Raw genomic sequence first — 18,425 nt, forward strand, 5'->3', positions numbered from 1 at the left:
AAAAAAAAAAAAAAAAAATAAAATAATAAAAATAATAAAAATAATAAAAATTAATTTTTTTTATATATATTTTATAATTTGCTGTGCCATATAAAAAAATAATTTGTGTTTTGCTTATAATATTTATGTATACATAATATATGTATTTATTTGGTGTATGAATAATTTGTTATATATAATGTTATTTTTGAATTTATCAAGTATTTATATTATTTTATAATTTATTTATTATTTTTATTATTTTATTTTATTTTTTTGGTACCCTTATAATTAAATTGTTTAATAATAAAATATATATATATATATATATATATATATATTTAATTTTTCAATCCTTTTAATTATGTTCCAAAAAAAAAAAAAAAAATATGTATTCATTTTACTTATATATGTGAATATATTTATAGATATGGTTTTTATTTTATGATGATATTATAATATGCTCATTTTGTAAAACTTATTCGTTTTATTGTTTTGATTATGTTATATATTTTATATTATTTATTTGTAATATATTATTAATTTATTTATATTATTTTATTTTTTTTTTTGTTTTGCTCGGTAATTTTCCTATTTTACACAACGAAAAATTATTTTAGGCAAATTATGTTAATTTTAAAATGTTTTAAACAGATTTAAAAAAAAAATAAATAAATAATTAAACATTTTAAATATCTATATATAATAATGATCATATAAATATTTTATATATAACAAAAAAATTAAAAAATAATATAACGCAAATAAATAAAAACATACATACATACATATATATATATATTATATTTATATTTTATTTTATTTTATTTTTTTTTTGCTTGGGATAATAAACTGTCGAGACCGAATGGGTCGGATATGTCTTTCATAAATTTGACAGGTTCCATAGATTCTCTTGTTTCAATTTTTTGAACATTTTTTCTTAACCTTTCACTTGAGAATTTATATATATTAGCATTATTATTATTATTGAAAAGGGCTGTATCATAAATTTGATAAGTATCATCATCTTGTGTTGTTGTAACATTATTTTGTTCATTAATATTAAATAAGCTAATATCATGTATATTATTATTTTTACTAACATTAACTTTATTAAGAGCTATTTGTTCTTCTACATATCTATTTTCATAATTTTTCATTTTTTTAAGATTTTTTTCTATTTTATATTCTCTTTCGATTTCTCTCTTTCTATCATTAATGAGTGAGCTATTAGCAAGACCTTTTTCTTTTCTTGCTTGTATAGCAAGATTTTTGAGTACGTTTTCTTTTTCTTCTTTTTCTTTTAATTTTTTCTGTTTCATAACACTATTACGTATTTGTATTTCTTCTCTAGCTTTTTTTTCAGCAACGTATAAATATTCACTTAGGTGAGCAAAATTTTCATTGACTAGTACATGATTTAATTTTTTATTATCACTTTGTATTCTTTTATCTAATGGAATATTATATCCTTTATTATTTTTCCAATTAGAAACACAAGGTGGTATTTTCCAATCACTTTCTTCTTCTTTATTTAATTTCCTTGTAGGTGATCTAAGGATAGGATAATCTGGTGAGTTTTTTATATTTGGTAATTTTTTATGTTTAAATTTAGATACATCTAATGGATCTGTTTCTTTTTCAACAACTTTAATAATTCTTTCTTCTAGATTATTATTTAATTTATTTTGTGGTATATATCTATAATATTTTTCTTCTTTTTTATTAACAATACTTTTATTTAATTTTTCATTTAAAATATTTTCAATATTTCTTTTTGTATTTTCAATAATTTCATTTTCTTCATCATTATCAGGTTTATAAATAGGTTCGTTATATTTTTCTTCTCTATCTTTTGTATCTGATATAATTTTTTTTTTTCTTAATTTATTTATTCTTTCATTAGGTTCAATTTTATCTATCTCATTATTATATATATGTATTTGTTCATTAATTAAATTATCATATTTTACATTATTATTTTCATCAAGATATTTTAAAACAATGTTATTTTTATTATCACTTTTTAATCCTATATTATTAGGATATTGATTCATATGAATTTCAGGATATGCTCCTCCTCCTTGGAAATCTTCATTACATGTAATTCTTAAATGTCTTCTTTTTAAATATTCATAGCATTGGTTCTTTTTTTTTATTTCTTCTTTTTTTTTTAAAGAGTTACTACTATTTTCTTTAAAATCATGCAACTCGTTTTCATCATCATATGCCTTCTTTTTAGGTTTAGGAATATTCCTATAAAATTTAAAAAAAAATTCCCAAAAATATATATATATATATATATTATTTATATATATATTATATATTTTTTTTTTATATATATAATATTCATTTTATTTATACCTTAAAAAATCAGTCATTTGCCTTTTAAAATATATATAATTTTTTTATGACAATTATTTATATATCCTTCTTTATTTATTTATTTATTTTTTTTTTTTTTTTTTCTTCCACTTTTTCGTCAAATTAATGTTCTGTCATTATGAAGTATGGTAATTAAATATATCACAAGTTAAAATATAAATAAATAAATATACATATAATATATATATATATATATATAAAATATAAAAACAATAAAATGAAGAAAAGGAAGAATTTTTTCAAATTAACATTTTCATATTATATTTTGTTTTATATACTTCTAAAAATGTAATGTTTTCTATACATAAAAAAATAAATATATTTTTTTATATGCGTAAAAAAAAAAAAAAAAAAAAAAAAAAAATTATATATATATATATATATATGTAATATATATATATAATTAAATGAAATTTACCCCTACGGATATATTCTTAACATGTTATATATATATATAAAAATATATATATAATATATATAATAAATATATAATATATATAACAAAATATATATTATTTATATATTTTTTTTAAAAAGGAACAAATGAATCTTTAAATTACTCAAATTGATATTTTTTTAAATTTTATATTCTACATATTACATATTTAGGTTTTTATTTAAATTTACAATAATTATATGAATAAATAAATAAATAAATAAATATATATATATATAACTAATATAGACACTTTTTTATTTTTTTTTTTCTTTTGTGATGGATTGAAAATATGATATTTTTATAAAAAACGTAGCCAACTTTTAAACACAAACATATGTATATTTTTTTTTTAACTTGATAAGTTTTATAGTTTTCCTTTTTAAATAATTGATCATTTTAAAAAAAACGCAAATATTTAAAAAAATATAATATATATAATATTATATATATAAGAACATATATTTTATTATATACATATTTAAAGAATTTACTAAAAAAAAAAAAAATAAAATAAAAAATAATAAAAGAGAATAAGAAAAAAATATATATCACAATTCGTTTAAATATTTACCATTTATATAAATTATTTGGTGCAAATATAAAATTTGCCTTTTATTATAATAAAATTCATGCTAATTTGGTTCCTTCTCTTTTTTTATTTATTTATTTATTTTATTTTTTTTTCTTTTTTCTTTTTATCTTTTATATTATATATACAATTAATAAATATATCACACATTATTTTGTAGCAATGAATTTAGGAGTAGTCTGAATTAAGTTATTTTTCTTATTAACATCTCGTATACATTATAAAAAAAATATTGATATATGAGATGTAGGAATAAAGAAAAACCTCAAAAATCGAACTCACCAATGTATACTTGCTTATTAGCTTTTTCAAAATCATACACAAAATTTCTTACGAAATTTTAAATATATGATTGATATTTCTGGTAACTAATTAATATTTGTTCAATACTTTTTCTCTCAAAAATTTTATTAAAGAATATATATATATATATATATATATATATATATATATATGAAATAAAAAGTAACAATGAATGTTATAACTTTTTTTTCTATTCTTTAAATGCAGCATCTCAGACCTTCCTTCCTGTTTTTATAAAAATTACACAAATTAGGAAAAAGAAAAAAAAAAAAAAAAAAAAAAAAGAAACATATAAATATGTAATCTTTTTTTCTGTTTTTTCTTTCTTTCTTTCATTATGTGTATGTATATTTGCAGGATGTTTTGAGCTTAAACTCATTGCATATGCATAAATATTTATTTTAAATATGTATATATTTTTGGACAAAGAGAAAAGAAAAGAAGAAAAAAAAAAATAAAAAAAACTATTCTCTTTTCATTTGAACCATATGCTTAGTAAATTTTTTCCACTCCAATTTCGCCTCATATTAATGTTATATCTATTTATGAATATATTAATACCTTTTTGTTGTTCTCAAAAAAAAATATTTTATTATAAAACATGATATGGACACTTCATTATTTTGTTAAAACACTCTTTTGTGTGTCGCCCTCATAAAAAAAATAAAAAACTAACAATTATAATAATAATACGAAGAATAAGAATAACAAATAAAAAAAATGAATAAAATAATTTTTCATTTCATTTTAGGCATGTCTTCTTGGTTCTACTATTGCAAAAGGGCATTACTATAACAACCCCCCTAATAAATAAACTATTAAAAAATAAAAAAAGGAAAAGATAAAAATATGATATAATAAAGCATATATGATATATATGAATATATACATATATATATATATATATAATATGATGTATTATCTTATAATGTATTTTATACTATAAGACTAAAAAGTAATAATTAAAAAAATTAGTGCTGTGATATATATGGATTGACATTTCTAAAATAAATAATTTAAAAAGCCACCGTATATACATTTGTTATATGAACAGATTTGAAGTTATTATCATAATATATTTCAAAATTTTTTTTAAAAATATTTTAATAGTAACTCTTCGAATCGTTCAAAAGGGAATATTATTATAATCTATATATATTTTATACATTTAATTTCATATTATTTTTTTATTTTATTTTATTTTATTTTTTTTAATAGTTTACAAAATGGAAGAATTCTACATTCCTATATGATGATATATATTATACATTTTTGGTGTATACATATTTATTTTATTATTTTTCTTTTTAACAATAATGTTTAATATATTATGTAAATATTTATTTATTATTATTTTTTTTATATTTCATATAAATATTCAGAACTTCTTAGAGGTTAATCAATCATTTGATTTAAAATCAAAATCAAAATTATTTGCTAATGTATTCTCATCATTTATATTTATAAAATATAATTACATTTTTAAATAATAAAATATGTAAACATATATTATATATAAATATATATATATATATATATATATATTTATATTTATATTTTTTAAATTACCTTTAAATATGAGTTCCCATCATTTCTGTAATTTTTACTTTTATTATATTTATTTTTATATCATTTTTATGAATAATTGTAAAACTATATTTTTTCTTAATACTATAATATATATTATAATTTTCAAAAAAAAAAAAAATTATTATTATATATACATATAATATATGATACATATATATTATTTATATATATATTAATTTTTATTGGAAGAGAAGTTAAAATTAATAAAATAAAATATATATAAATATAAATAATATAAATTAAATAAAAATTAATATATATATATATATATATATATAAATATTATTATATATAAAAACATTTATTTTATTAATCAATGTAGAGTATATTCTACTTAATTATTTTATTTTAATATATTTGAATTTATAAAAATTCTTAAACCATTTTTGAATATTTTATAATATATATTTTAAGAAATACCATATATCTATATTTATACACATATATAATATAATATATTTATATATATATATATATGATTAATATTATAATATGTAATAAATAAAAATAATAAAATACAATTTTAATAAAAATTTTTTTTATGTTAAATATTATTATTCATGTTTCCCTTTTGATGAAAAAAAAAAAATTATATATGTATCTACAAAAAAGTTGTTGTTCTTAAATTATCTGTGTAATAAATCTGTGGAAAATGGATTGATATAAATATATGTATATGTATTTATATATATATGTATTAATTTTTTTCAGGATATATTTTTATTTAATAATAATAACATCTAATTTATATACAATATGTAATTTTTTCCTTTTTATATTTTAAAAATAAAATAAATAAATAAATAAATAAATATTATTTTCCATATTTGAGGAATAACACAAAATGCGGTACCTTATATATTTCATATGATTCTAACATACAACAGACACATGTGTATGTATATTTATTATGTTCATATTTTCTTTTTCTTTTTTTTTTTGGGTTAGTAATATGTTTCATATGTGTAAATATTGTATATTTGTTGAAGTATCCTTTTAAATGTTTTAAAAGTCATACATTGTAATATTATTATGTGATAATATTTCCGTATGTGTTTAAATATATATGCTTCATAATTATTAGAACTTTAAATATATTTTTTTGTGGATGAATATAAAAGGAAAAAAATAGCTCTAATCAAAATTAAAAAAAAAAAAAAAAAAAAAAAAAAATTAAACAAATTATATATATATATATATATATTTATTTATTTATTCATTCATATATATTTTTATTTGTTTATACCTTATGTATGATAAAAAATATGACATATTATTATTGGGGTGTACCGGCTATACCGGTCAAATGGTATTAGAATATTTTTTGGAAAATTATGAAAAAAAGATAAAAAATGAAGAAATAAAGCTATTATGTGGTGTTAGGAATATAAAAAAATTAGACTCCTTTCTGTTTAGTATAAAAGATAAAAATGACGTTATATTAAAAAAAATAAATAAAAAAGAAATGGATATTAATATTTATGAATCAATTTTAAATTGTTGTAAAATATCTAAAGTAGTAATAAGTACAATAGGACCTTATATTTTATATGGATACAATATAATAAAAGCTTGTGTAGAAGGAAATTGTCATTATGTAGATGTGTGCGGTGAACATAATTTTATATTAAATATATATAAAGAATTTAATAATATAGCAATAGAAAAGAAACTTAAAATAATTCATAGTGCATCTTTTATTTCAGCAATTAGTGATATAGGTAATTTTATTATTCAAGAAGAATTTTTTCGACAGTATAAAAAAACGTGTCCACTTATAAAAATACGTTTATGTAATGAGGGAAATAATTTAAGAACTATTGGAAAAACAACTATAAAAAGTGCTTTACTTTTTAAAAAATATATAAAAAATAATTATCATAAATATTATTTATGTGATAATAAATATGATGTACAAGATAATTTTAATGGGAATAATTATTTAAAAAAAAAAAAAGAAAAAAATCAAAAAGTAATAGGTGCAAATAATTTTCTCGATTATGAAAAAGAATTTGGTTATTGCTTTGATACTTCTTATTCTAATATTGAAGAAGCATATGTATTATGGTCTAATTATTTATTAAATTATAAGTATGGAAAAGATTTAGTTATAAATTATAAACAATATGATACCCATTTAAGTACACCCATGTATATTTTTAAGAAGGTATGTGGCAAGATATTTAATTTTTTTCAATCCTTTATTTTCATGGATTATTTAATAAATAAATATATTGATTTGTTTTATAAACCCAAGACTATGAATGAGTTGAAAAAAGCATATTGGAAATGTACAATTATTGGAGAAGATAATAATAAGGATCAAAAAGAAAAGAAAAGCATTTATTTATATTTAAGTGGAAAAAATGAGGACCCTGGATATTTATTAACTGCAAAAATTATTTCAGAGTCAGCTATTTCTTTATTAAAAGAAAATAATTTGCCAAACACATTTGGAGTAATATCTGTGTCTGTCGGTCTTGGCAACGTTTTGATAGAGAGGTTAAAGAAGGCCTCAATACACATGTCCATAGAAAAATGAAACATATATATAAATATATAATACTTATGTTTATTTGTATATGTATCATAATACACAATAATATTAAAGTGAATAAAAATTAAAAACAAAACATACACATATATATATATATATATATATATATATATATTTATTTATTTAATTTTTTTTTTTTTTCTGTACCTTATACAATATGAATCCATCATGTGATCATTTTAATTATATATATATATAATAAAATTATCGTAAACTTTAATTTATCATTAAAAATATATAAATAAATACATATATATATATATATATTTTTAATTTTAACATTTTAGCTTGTTATATTTATATATAATATTTTCTTGATATTTCGAGCTATAGTATAATTTAGGTGAAATATTAAACATTAAAGTATATTATTTTCTTTTTATAATTATTTATTTTGGATTTATATTTTAAAAATGAAAAATTATTTTCAATTAATTTTGTACTTTACAAAAAATTAGGTAGATATATTTTTTTTTAAATACATATTTTAATATTTGTTATCATATGATGTATTTTTTTTTTTTTAAAAAATGATAAAAAAAAAAAAAAAATAAATTAATATATAAAATATTATGAAGAGAGAAGAGGCTCTTCTCATATTATATTGGATGTTGCACCTAAAAGAAAAGTATATAATATGATATGTAAGAAAAAAATATAATATTATATATATATTATATATATATATATTATAATACATTAACTTATAATAAATATTATTTCATAATATTGAAATAAAATATTATATACTTAAATATTTTTATATTATACAATTATACGCATATATTTTTATATATACATATTTATTAAGGCTTAAAAAAATAAATTATTTTGTGTTATACCTTTTTTTTTTTTTAAATTATAAAGTGTACATATAGTATTTATAATATATACATATATATAATAATATTATTCAATATAAAAATTGTTCGCCCTTTTTTATTTATTTATTTATTTTTTTTTTTGGAAGTTTGCTATATATATGTATATTTCAAGAGCAAAAAAAAAAAAAAAATAATATTTATATATTTTATATATAATATAATTTTATAATATTTGAATAATATTAAAAAGGAAATAAAAAAAAAAATATTTTATAAATATCTTTAAATTTCGTATAATTTACAAATTAAAATTTATTCCTTTAAAATAAAAATTTAAAAAAAAAAAATATAATTTTTATAATCTTATTTATATTAACAAATAAAATAAATATATAAGGAAAAATGGGTAATTTTTATATAAAATAATATATATATATATTGTTTTATTTATATAATAAATATTTATAACATTTTTATTATGTTTGGGAATTAAAACTCTACATAAATATATTTGAAATTATTAAAAATAAAATTATATATAAATATATTATATATTATATATTTATATTTTTATATATATATATTTTTTTTTTATATATATTATAGGAAAGGTACATGGATCATTAGCAAGAGCTGGTAAAGTTAAAAACCAGACCCCTAAAGTCCCAAAGTTAGATAAGAAAAAACGTTTAACAGGAAGAGCTAAAAAAAGGCAACTTTATAACAGAAGATTTTCAGATAATGGAGGTAGAAAAAAAGGACCTAATTCAAAAGCTTAAAAAATGATTGTTAATCGAAAGGAAACATAGAAAAAGAAATATAAAATATAATATATAAAATATGATTTATATAATATATTTTATTTTTATTAATTATATTTATTATATGATAAAGAAAATTAGAAGACCTATATTATTATATTTAATGTATTTTTTATATATATTATGTGGTTTTTTTATAAAGGAGTTTTTCTATAACTTTCCTTTTTTCATATATATATATATATATAATACAAATATATGTTTTTATTTATAATTTATTTACATGATATCTTATTAAGAAAATAAAAAAAAAAAAATAATAAATTAAATAATATATATGAATTATATATATGTATATATATTTATATCATATATATTAAAGAAACTATTATTTTGTAAGAATATATAACTTTTTAATAAGAAGTAAATGTGTTAAGAATTTACAAATCAAAAAAAAAATAATATAAAATAAAAAAAACAAAACAAAACAAATAATATCAAATAATTAAAATGAAAGTAATTTAAATGGTTACAGAAAAAAAAAAAAAAAGATTAGACATAAAAAGGTACACAAATTGTGTATATATGTATAAAAATGTGCCTATTTATAATATTTTACGTATATGTGGAATCATAATATATACGATATTATTATCTTATATATATATATATATATATATATATTTTCACTTGCTATATACCCCCCCTTTGATTTCTTTTTTGTTGTACTTCAATTAAGTTTCTTTGCTCTCTTTCTTTTGCTTTATCAAGTTCAGTAGTTTTATTTTTCGTATAGTAATTATTATAAAAGTGTAAAGTTAATGTTGCACATAAGAGAACATAGAAGCTTACAGAAAAAAAGGATATATTTCTATCAAACATAAATATATTCCACAATAAATCATCTTTTTCATTTATTTGATTATTTATTTGTTTGTTTATATTCTCTTTTTTATTGTCATTTCTTTTTTCGCTACAATGATAATTTTGTGTTTTTTTATGAAAGAGTACATTTAAGGAATTTTTATAAGGAGGTTTTTTATAAACATAAGCAATGTGACAAATATTATATATTCCTCTTTTAATTTTTAAAAACTTACCTATCATACTTTTTACTAATATATAGGAGAGTATACATGAAATTTATTTTATATGTATATAATAAAATGATATATTAAATATATACACAAAATTCATTATATATTATAAATATATAAATAATATATATATATAATATTTTTTTTTTTTTTATATTTAATTAAATTATCCTTTATATTGTACATTATAATTATTATATAACATTTTTTAAGTGTGATTTATTTTATAAGGAAAATAATAATAATAAAAGAATAAAAATAAAATAATTATATATATATATATATATATATATAATATTATATACTTGATTTTTTTTTTTTTTTTTTTTTTTTTTTTTTTTTTTTTTAAAANNTTTTTATATTTAAATAAATTTTTTTTTATATTTTATATAAAAATTTTTTTTTTTTTTTTTTTTTTTTTTTTTTTTTTTTTAAATAAAAAAAAAAAAATAAAAAAAAAAAAAAAAAAAAATTTTTTTTTTTTTTATTTTTATATATAATATTATATAATTAAATTTTTTTTTTTTTTTTTTTTTTTTTTTTTTTTTTTTGGAAATATAAAAATTTTATAAATATATCACTTAAAAAAAATGAAAATGTACCACCACCAAATTTTTAATATTAATTTTCTAAAACCCTATTGTAGTATTATATTTGTTAGTACGTAGTAATATATAAAAAATATATAAAATATATGTACATATATAATATATATATATATATATATATATATATATATATATATATATATATATTTTATGCTATAATCATTTCATATATATATAATATATATATATATTTTTTTTTTCCCTCTAATATTCACCCTAAATGTGCAAGAAAAAAAAAATTATAATATAAAAAAAAAAAATAATTTAATTTTTTTTTTTTTTTTTGAATATGTAAAAAGAAAAAATTAATAAGTAAAATATTTTAAATTATCCAATAATTTTTTTTTTTCGTATTATTGTTTACAAAGGAAAAAAAAATAATAAACGAAATATACATGTATAAATTAATATTTTATACATATATATATTTATATGTACATTTTTTTTTTTTTTTTTTTTTTTTTTTTTTTTTAAAATGTAAACACTGATTTTCCAAAATAATTTTTTTTTTTTTTTATAATTCAAGAGAAAAGGTTTAAAAAAAAAAAAGTACAAAAATTCATGTATATATTATATATATATATATATAAGTATATATAATATTATATATTTATATATATAATAATATATATATATATATATAAGTATATATAATATTATATATTTATATATATAATAATAAAATAAAATTCTGATATGGATAACATACAAGATTATTTTAAAAAACTTAAGGAAAAAAGTTTTTATAAGTCGATTAAAAAAGCGCAAAAAAAATACAAAAGTAATATATTAAATAAGGTAAGTTTTATAACAAAATAAGGAATAATAGAAAAAAATTATTATATATATAATAAACTTTATAGGGGAAAGGAATTAAGTTATGATATTAAGTATATAAATATTTGCATATATTTCATATAATATATATATGAAAATATTATATAAATATAATAGAAATTACGTTAATGAACTTTTTTTTTTTTTTTTTTTGTATACTTGAAAAAATATTATATTTATTAAACCTTTGAAATTTTTTTATTTATGCAAAAATAATATTTTTCTGTTATAAATGAAGAATATATATATATATATATATATTATATGAATAAATAATAAAAAAAAAAAAACTTGATTTTCATATATATTATAATTTTTTTTGTGTTAAATTATATATACATATATATATACAAATACTTGTGAAATATATATATATTTTTTTGGTATACAATATTTTATAATATTTGTATTATTTTTATATATCTTGAAACCCCCCCAATAAAGTATTAAACATTAATGATTATATATATATATATATATATATATATATATATATATGTATGTATATTATTCTTACATAGCATAAGTCGTGATATATATATATATATATATATATATATATATATATATGTATGTATGTATGTATGTATTTATTGTATATCATTTTTTATTTTATACATATTATTGTATATTGTTTATATGTTGGTATACTTGTATAGTAGTACTTATTCTTTTTTAGACAATTTTATATTATTACAATATTTTAATATATATTATTTAAAAATTTTTTCCTACCTTTTTAGATGCCAAGTAACAGGAAAATAACACAAAAGGTTGAAGCCTTTGATAGTAACGTTACAAAGAGAGGCAATGTCCCTCCTTCTTTGGTAAAAAAAGGAAGAAAGCATCCAGTAGGACCTATACTTCTTGTTGTCTTCATTTTTGTTGTTATAGGATCAGGTAATTATATATAAAAAATTTAATAATATATAGAAAGAAAATAATGTACATGTATATTAATGTAAATATTATAAATCATGTGCACATTTAGCAGGATAATATATAAATTTGTGTAATATATATATATTAAATATATAATTTTTTTATTTTATTTTATTTTATTTTTCCTTTTTAGTTATCGTTCAAATGTTGAGCATTATACAAAAGTCTAAAATTTTCTGATTGAATATTTCATGATTTTTTTAATTTTTTTATTGTACTTTGAAATTCTTATGATGTAATAATGTTTTACCAGATTTTTATAATAAAAAATTAAATATGTGGTATATAAATAAGTTAAAAATGAAGACATTTTATTTATTTGTACCTTTTTCTGTTTCATATATATATTTATATATATATATATATATATATATATTTGAATTTATAAATGTATGTAAAAAGTTGTGTAGTATTTATAAATAGTATACAGCTTTTTTATATAAGCATTTTATTTAAACTATGTTATATTTTTAACCGCTAATTGCATTTATTAAAACATATTATAAATTTAAAAATTAATAAATAAATGATATATATATATATATATGTATATATGTATGTTTATTTTTTTTTTTTAATTGGGAAATATTAACTTTTTAAATGTTAAAATTTATATATTAATTATAAGTTAGATTTAAAACAAATGTATATATATATGAGTATATATAATCTGCTGAATATTTATATGAACATATTACACATTTATTTTCTTACCTTTAAGAAAATGATATATGTTTTATAAAATACTGAGATATATATATATATATATATATATATATATACAAACATATATATGTTTTACAAAAAAATAAAAATAAAAATAAAAATAAAAAATAATTTATACGTACATAAGCAAATATTATGTATACATATATATATATATATATATATATATGTCCATCTTAAATTTGGGAAATTAAAAATTTCTCAACTTTAAATCATTGACTTCTTTTTGATTTAACTCCCTATATTGTTTTGGGAAATATATATTTTTGAGTGTAATATTTTCAAAGGATGTTCTTTTAATTTTAATAACTGGTTGATTAATTTGTTGAAACATTTTTCTGATTTGTCTATTTCTTCCTTCTTTTATACTTATATTTAGAACAGTTATTTTTTTGTTGTCTTCCTTTATTTTTATTTTTTCTTCTCTAAGGATTTCAATAAAAGCTGGATTCGTTTTTTTCATTTTTGACTGTTTTTTTTTGTGTTTGTCATCTATTTTTGATTTTTCACTTGATTCCTTGTTATTATATTTCTTTTTTGGTTGTTCTTTTTCATCATCTTCTAAATAGATACCTCTGGCTAGTTCTTTGAGGGCATTCATTTTAACAGGACCCTCAATATGTACTCTATATGTTCTTATCCTTTGATATTTTGGGTGAGTTAATTTATTTACCCAAGCATAATCGTTGGTAAGCAGTAGTACTCCTGAGGTGTTCCTATCAAGTCTCCCTTTAAATTAAAAAAATTAAATCTCAAATGTATGTACAAATAGGAAAATTAATATATTAAAATGAATAAAAATAAAAGTACGCACAAAAAAACACATATATATATATATATATATATATATATATAATATAAACTTTTTTTTTTTTTTTTTTTTTTTTTTTTGTTATTTTAATCAATTATTTATTGTTTTTTAAATATTTTATATATATTACAATGTTGACCTTTTATTTCTTACCTACTGTTACTAATCGATACTTTTGTAACATTTCCTCAGGCAAAAGTGTGTATATAGATTTTCTATTTTTTTCATCATTGGATGTACATAATAATCCTTTTGGTTTATGTAAAACTATCCATTTATGTAATTTGGTTGAATTTTGTTTTATCATATTTAAAATATTTGTTAATTTAATTTTTTTGTCGCATATGCGTAAACTATCTTTTCCTATATGTACATGTGTACCTGGATTTGTTATTATTTTATTGTTTATTTTGACTTTTCCATCTTTAATAAATTCATCTGATTTTCTTCTTGAAATATTTCTTTTCATGGAAATTAATTTGTTAAGTCTTATAATATTAGCTTCTTCATTTGTTTTAGTTAGGTTTACATTAAAACAATAAATATTATTATAAAAACAAAATGATATTATTAAAAAGTAATAAACTAAATGAACATATCTCAACAGAGATAATTTTGAACAAATCATGGATATATGTAAGAATTGCAAGAAAGAAAAAAAAATAAATAAAAGAAAAGAAAAGGAACCTTTCCAGGGATGGTACCAAAATATATTATCTTTTGACGACCATATTAAAAATAATCATCTATATAATATATATATATAATAAGAATGTATTAAAGAATGATATTATTATTTATCAAATTTATTTTTAAAGATAACTTATTCATACAAAAAAATATATGAAAAATATATATATATATATATATATGTATGTATGTATAATATTATGATGAAAAAAATTAAAAAATATATTTTTTTAATGATAACATATGAATAAAATGTTATTGAAAACAGTAAAGGTAAGTAAACATATATTATTACCTTCAACGTCAAAATAAAAATTATGTTTTACGTTTTAAAAAAAAAATAAAATAAATCACGTATAAAATTATGTTATACTTGTCGCATTAAACAAAAATTACATGTTGTGTAAATTTTTTTTTCATAAATTTATATTTGTATAATTAAAATATATATATATATATATATATATATTTATATGTATTTATTTTTGTTTCATGTGTAGGTGTTAGGCATTACTATTAGTTGTATTTATTTAAACGTCAAAGTGTTAAAATATACATACATATATATATATATATATATATATATATATATATATATATAAGGTTCAAAATGAATCACATTTTTATTACATTTTACAATAATTTATTTTATTATAATTATATAGATATATTTTTAAAAATTTTATATTAAGTTCGTTTTCTTTCAAATTGATTTATTATAGGAATAAATTATACAATAATAAATAAATATTACTATATATATATATATATATATGTAAGGACAAAAAGTATAAATTAAAAAAAAAAAAAAAAGAAAAAATATACAAAATGACACACCCATATATTTGATATATATAGCCAAAAATAAGAAGAATTTTTCTTATTTAAAAAAAAAAAAAAAAAGAAAAAAAAAAAGGAGTGAATTCAAAAATTAATACATACAAATATGTATGTATATATACTTTTCATCTTGGTTAATCTTTTAAAATATTGTTTATGAAAATAAATATATATAATAATATCATCATTGTATGTATAAGGAAGGATATGACTTGTAATTATATATATATAATTATATATTTACAATAATGACGTATTTTATTTAAGGTATATATGACAAAATTACATTTGTTGTTGTAAGTACATAATGTTTATATGAAAAAAAAAAAAAAAAAAAAAAAAAACTTACTTAAAAATATATATATATATATATATATATATTTATATTTATATTTATCGATTGGTTTGAGATATTATTGTTTTTTTTTATTTTGCTTTTTTCATAGGTTTTACTTTTGTAGAAGGTTTTGTTTTTAAGGTACCCTTTCTATCTATTTTGGTTTTGATTAGAACATCATCATCTTTATCTTCTTTGGATTCACTTAGTTCATCCATATCTTCATCAGATTCGAACTCATTTAATTTAAATGTTGTTTTTTTTTCAGTTGATTTTAATCCTTTTTTTATAGAATTAGGATCAACTTTGATAACATGTGAAGAGTTATAAAGTCTAGTGAAAGATGATTTAAGTTTTGTATCTAATTTATCATATAGGTTTTCTTGATTTGGTAATCTAAGGCAAGGTAAATTTTCAGTTACCATTTCTCTGGTAATACTATATTCTTCCATTATTTTGATAGCTTCATTTACATCTGATTTATGTAAAGGTGTCATAATTTTAAAATAGATATAATTTAAGAATCCTGAGGTTACCATATATTTAGGGCATACATTTAATTTATATGATAGATTAAAACATAATTCATTTAGTAATCTTTTATTTTTATTAAATGTGGAAATTTTACCAAATGCTGTTGGGAAATTGACTCGTCCAGACATGAATGATTTTAATATTTTTATTCTCATAACTGGACATACACATGATAAAATAGCGAAATGAGGTAATAGAGCAAAATCCATATTTGATTTCATATTATATTTAATTTTGTCAGCTAATGATAAATCATGTGCAATTTGTGAGAATACATTCCATTTATTTAAAGATGCAGATGATTTATCAGTATCATTAAAGACATTTGTATAATTTTCACTTATAAAGTATGGAATTAATTCATAATCAACAAAAAATAGATCCATAATTTCTCTTATATTTAATTTTGATGATTCATTAAAATTTAATAATTTTAATGTAATTTCAAATGGGTTTGCTAATGATTGTATATTTTTATTAGAATTATTTAATTCTTTTTTTAAATCTAGAAATTGTATTCTTGTATATGTTTTTGATAATAATTGTAAGGTATTCAACATTTGTCTTATATCACCACATGTACTTTCCCATAATAATTCTAAAGCATTTGGTTCCATCATAATTCCTTCTTTTTTACATATTTCTAACAATCTTTTAACTACACTATTTTTTTGAGGCATACTAAATTTTAAATCATAACATTTATTTGCTAATGTTCTCATTTTATTATTTTGTCTATCATTACATATACATATTATTGGACATTTTGTTTTTTCAATCAATTTTAATATGGCCGTACTCCCACCTTTATCACCACTAGACATACCATCTACTTCATCCATAATAATACATGTTTTTGTTAATTTACGATTATTTAATGACATTATTGAATATCCACCTGTAGCCATTTCACTAATTTTTTCAACGGCAGCTTTATTTCTTTCATCAGATGCATTAAATTCGATAACATTATAACCTGATGCTTCTGAAACAATTTTGGCTGTTGTGGTTTTTCCTATTCCTGCAGGACCACTTAATAAAGCACATCTTGCATTAACATTTTCGAAAATTCCTCTAAATGTTTTTTGCGCTTGTTTCTTTATTCCTTTAATACATACATCTTCCCAACTAGCTAGCCAATTTTGTAATTTTATTACATTTTGATTATTACCTACTAATTCGTTAATATTTTTAGGTCTATATTTTTCTACCCACAATTGATTAGGAATTTCTTTTTCTGCATTATGTGTATCTTTCTTTTGATTATTATATGTATCTTTCTTCTCGATATTATATGTATTTTTGCTTTCTGTTTTAATTGTATCAGATACGTGTATATTATCATTTGATTGTGTTTGATCAGTTTGTGGTAATAATTTCAAAAGTTCTTCTTCATTTAATATTTTAATATTAGATTTCTGTTGTTGTTGTAATTCAAAAGCTTTCGTATATTTTCTACCTTCGTTAAATAATCTTCCATCTTCTAGATATTCTCCATGGACTAGATAATTGGTTTTAGTTGACACAGCTGACATTACACTACCTCCATGTTCTTTAATTTTTGATTGTAATTCAT

At 16.9% G+C, this 18,425-nt stretch overlaps 7 protein-coding genes and 3 non-coding genes across 11 annotated transcripts in view; 3 read left to right on the forward strand and 7 right to left on the reverse strand.

Moving 5' to 3' along the window:
* Positions 1-803: 803 nt before the first annotated feature.
* PGSY75_0218700 (putative pre-mRNA-processing protein 45) lies at positions 804-2,360 on the reverse strand (the record flags this gene model as incomplete). Its single annotated transcript, XM_018783852.1, has 2 exons — positions 804-2,235; positions 2,344-2,360. 2 exons carry the CDS (start codon positions 2,358-2,360, stop codon positions 804-806), a joined length of 1,449 nt encoding a protein of 482 aa, XP_018643842.1.
* A 1,186-nt stretch (positions 2,361-3,546) lies between these two features.
* On the reverse strand, positions 3,547-4,080 carry PGSY75_0218800. Its single transcript, XR_001974507.1, has one exon.
* A 588-nt stretch (positions 4,081-4,668) lies between these two features.
* Positions 4,669-4,829, reverse strand: PGSY75_0218900. The gene has a single exon (XR_001974508.1). It is a non-coding gene; the product is annotated as an RNA of unknown function RUF2 (small nucleolar RNA).
* A 239-nt stretch (positions 4,830-5,068) lies between these two features.
* On the reverse strand, positions 5,069-5,155 carry PGSY75_0219000. Its single transcript, XR_001974509.1, has one exon. It is a non-coding gene; the product is annotated as a small nucleolar RNA snoR01 (small nucleolar RNA).
* A 1,379-nt stretch (positions 5,156-6,534) lies between these two features.
* PGSY75_0219100 (conserved protein, unknown function) lies at positions 6,535-7,827 on the forward strand (the record flags this gene model as incomplete). The annotated part of the gene is made up of 1 exon (XM_018783853.1): positions 6,535-7,827. The coding sequence occupies one exon, from the start codon at positions 6,535-6,537 to the stop codon at positions 7,825-7,827; it is 1,293 nt and encodes a 430-aa protein (XP_018643843.1).
* Positions 7,828-9,068: 1,241 nt separating this feature from the next.
* Positions 9,069-9,445, forward strand: PGSY75_0219200 (40S ribosomal protein S30; the record flags this gene model as incomplete). Its single annotated transcript, XM_018783854.1, has 2 exons — positions 9,069-9,072; positions 9,273-9,445. The coding sequence occupies 2 exons, from the start codon at positions 9,069-9,071 to the stop codon at positions 9,443-9,445; spliced, it is 177 nt and encodes a 58-aa protein (XP_018643844.1).
* Positions 9,446-10,120: 675 nt separating this feature from the next.
* PGSY75_0219300 (hypothetical protein) lies at positions 10,121-10,534 on the reverse strand (the record flags this gene model as incomplete). Its single annotated transcript, XM_018783855.1, has 1 exon — positions 10,121-10,534. The coding sequence occupies one exon, from the start codon at positions 10,532-10,534 to the stop codon at positions 10,121-10,123; it is 414 nt and encodes a 137-aa protein (XP_018643845.1).
* Positions 10,535-11,828: 1,294 nt separating this feature from the next.
* On the forward strand, positions 11,829-13,091 carry PGSY75_0219400 (putative ribosome associated membrane protein RAMP4; the record flags this gene model as incomplete). 2 transcript variants are annotated; one of them, XM_018783856.1, is made up of 3 exons in its annotated part: positions 11,829-11,930; positions 12,713-12,869; positions 13,045-13,091. In XM_018783856.1, the coding sequence occupies 3 exons, from the start codon at positions 11,829-11,831 to the stop codon at positions 13,089-13,091; spliced, it is 306 nt and encodes a 101-aa protein (XP_018643846.1). The 2 variants fall into 2 exon arrangements, with proteins under 2 accessions (XP_018643846.1, XP_018643847.1); XM_018783857.1 differs by lacking the exon at positions 11,829-11,930.
* Positions 13,092-13,827: 736 nt separating this feature from the next.
* On the reverse strand, positions 13,828-15,076 carry PGSY75_0219500 (putative pseudouridine synthase; the record flags this gene model as incomplete). The annotated part of the gene is made up of 2 exons (XM_018783858.1): positions 13,828-14,366; positions 14,602-15,076. 2 exons carry the CDS (start codon positions 15,074-15,076, stop codon positions 13,828-13,830), a joined length of 1,014 nt encoding a protein of 337 aa, XP_018643848.1.
* Positions 15,077-16,404: 1,328 nt separating this feature from the next.
* Positions 16,405-18,425, reverse strand: part of PGSY75_0219600 (putative replication factor C subunit 1) — a gene marked incomplete at both ends in the record, with an annotated part of 2,712 nt that continues 691 nt past the window's right edge. The window contains one exon of the mRNA XM_018783859.1: positions 16,405-18,425. This exon is cut by the window's right edge and continues 691 nt beyond it. Within this exon, the coding sequence (XP_018643849.1) occupies positions 16,405-18,425 (2,021 nt within the window).

This window comes from Plasmodium gaboni, chromosome 2 (assembly GCF_001602025.1).
Source record: "Plasmodium gaboni strain SY75 chromosome 2, whole genome shotgun sequence".
In the NCBI taxonomy this organism is placed as follows: Eukaryota; Apicomplexa; class Aconoidasida; order Haemosporida; family Plasmodiidae; genus Plasmodium; species Plasmodium gaboni.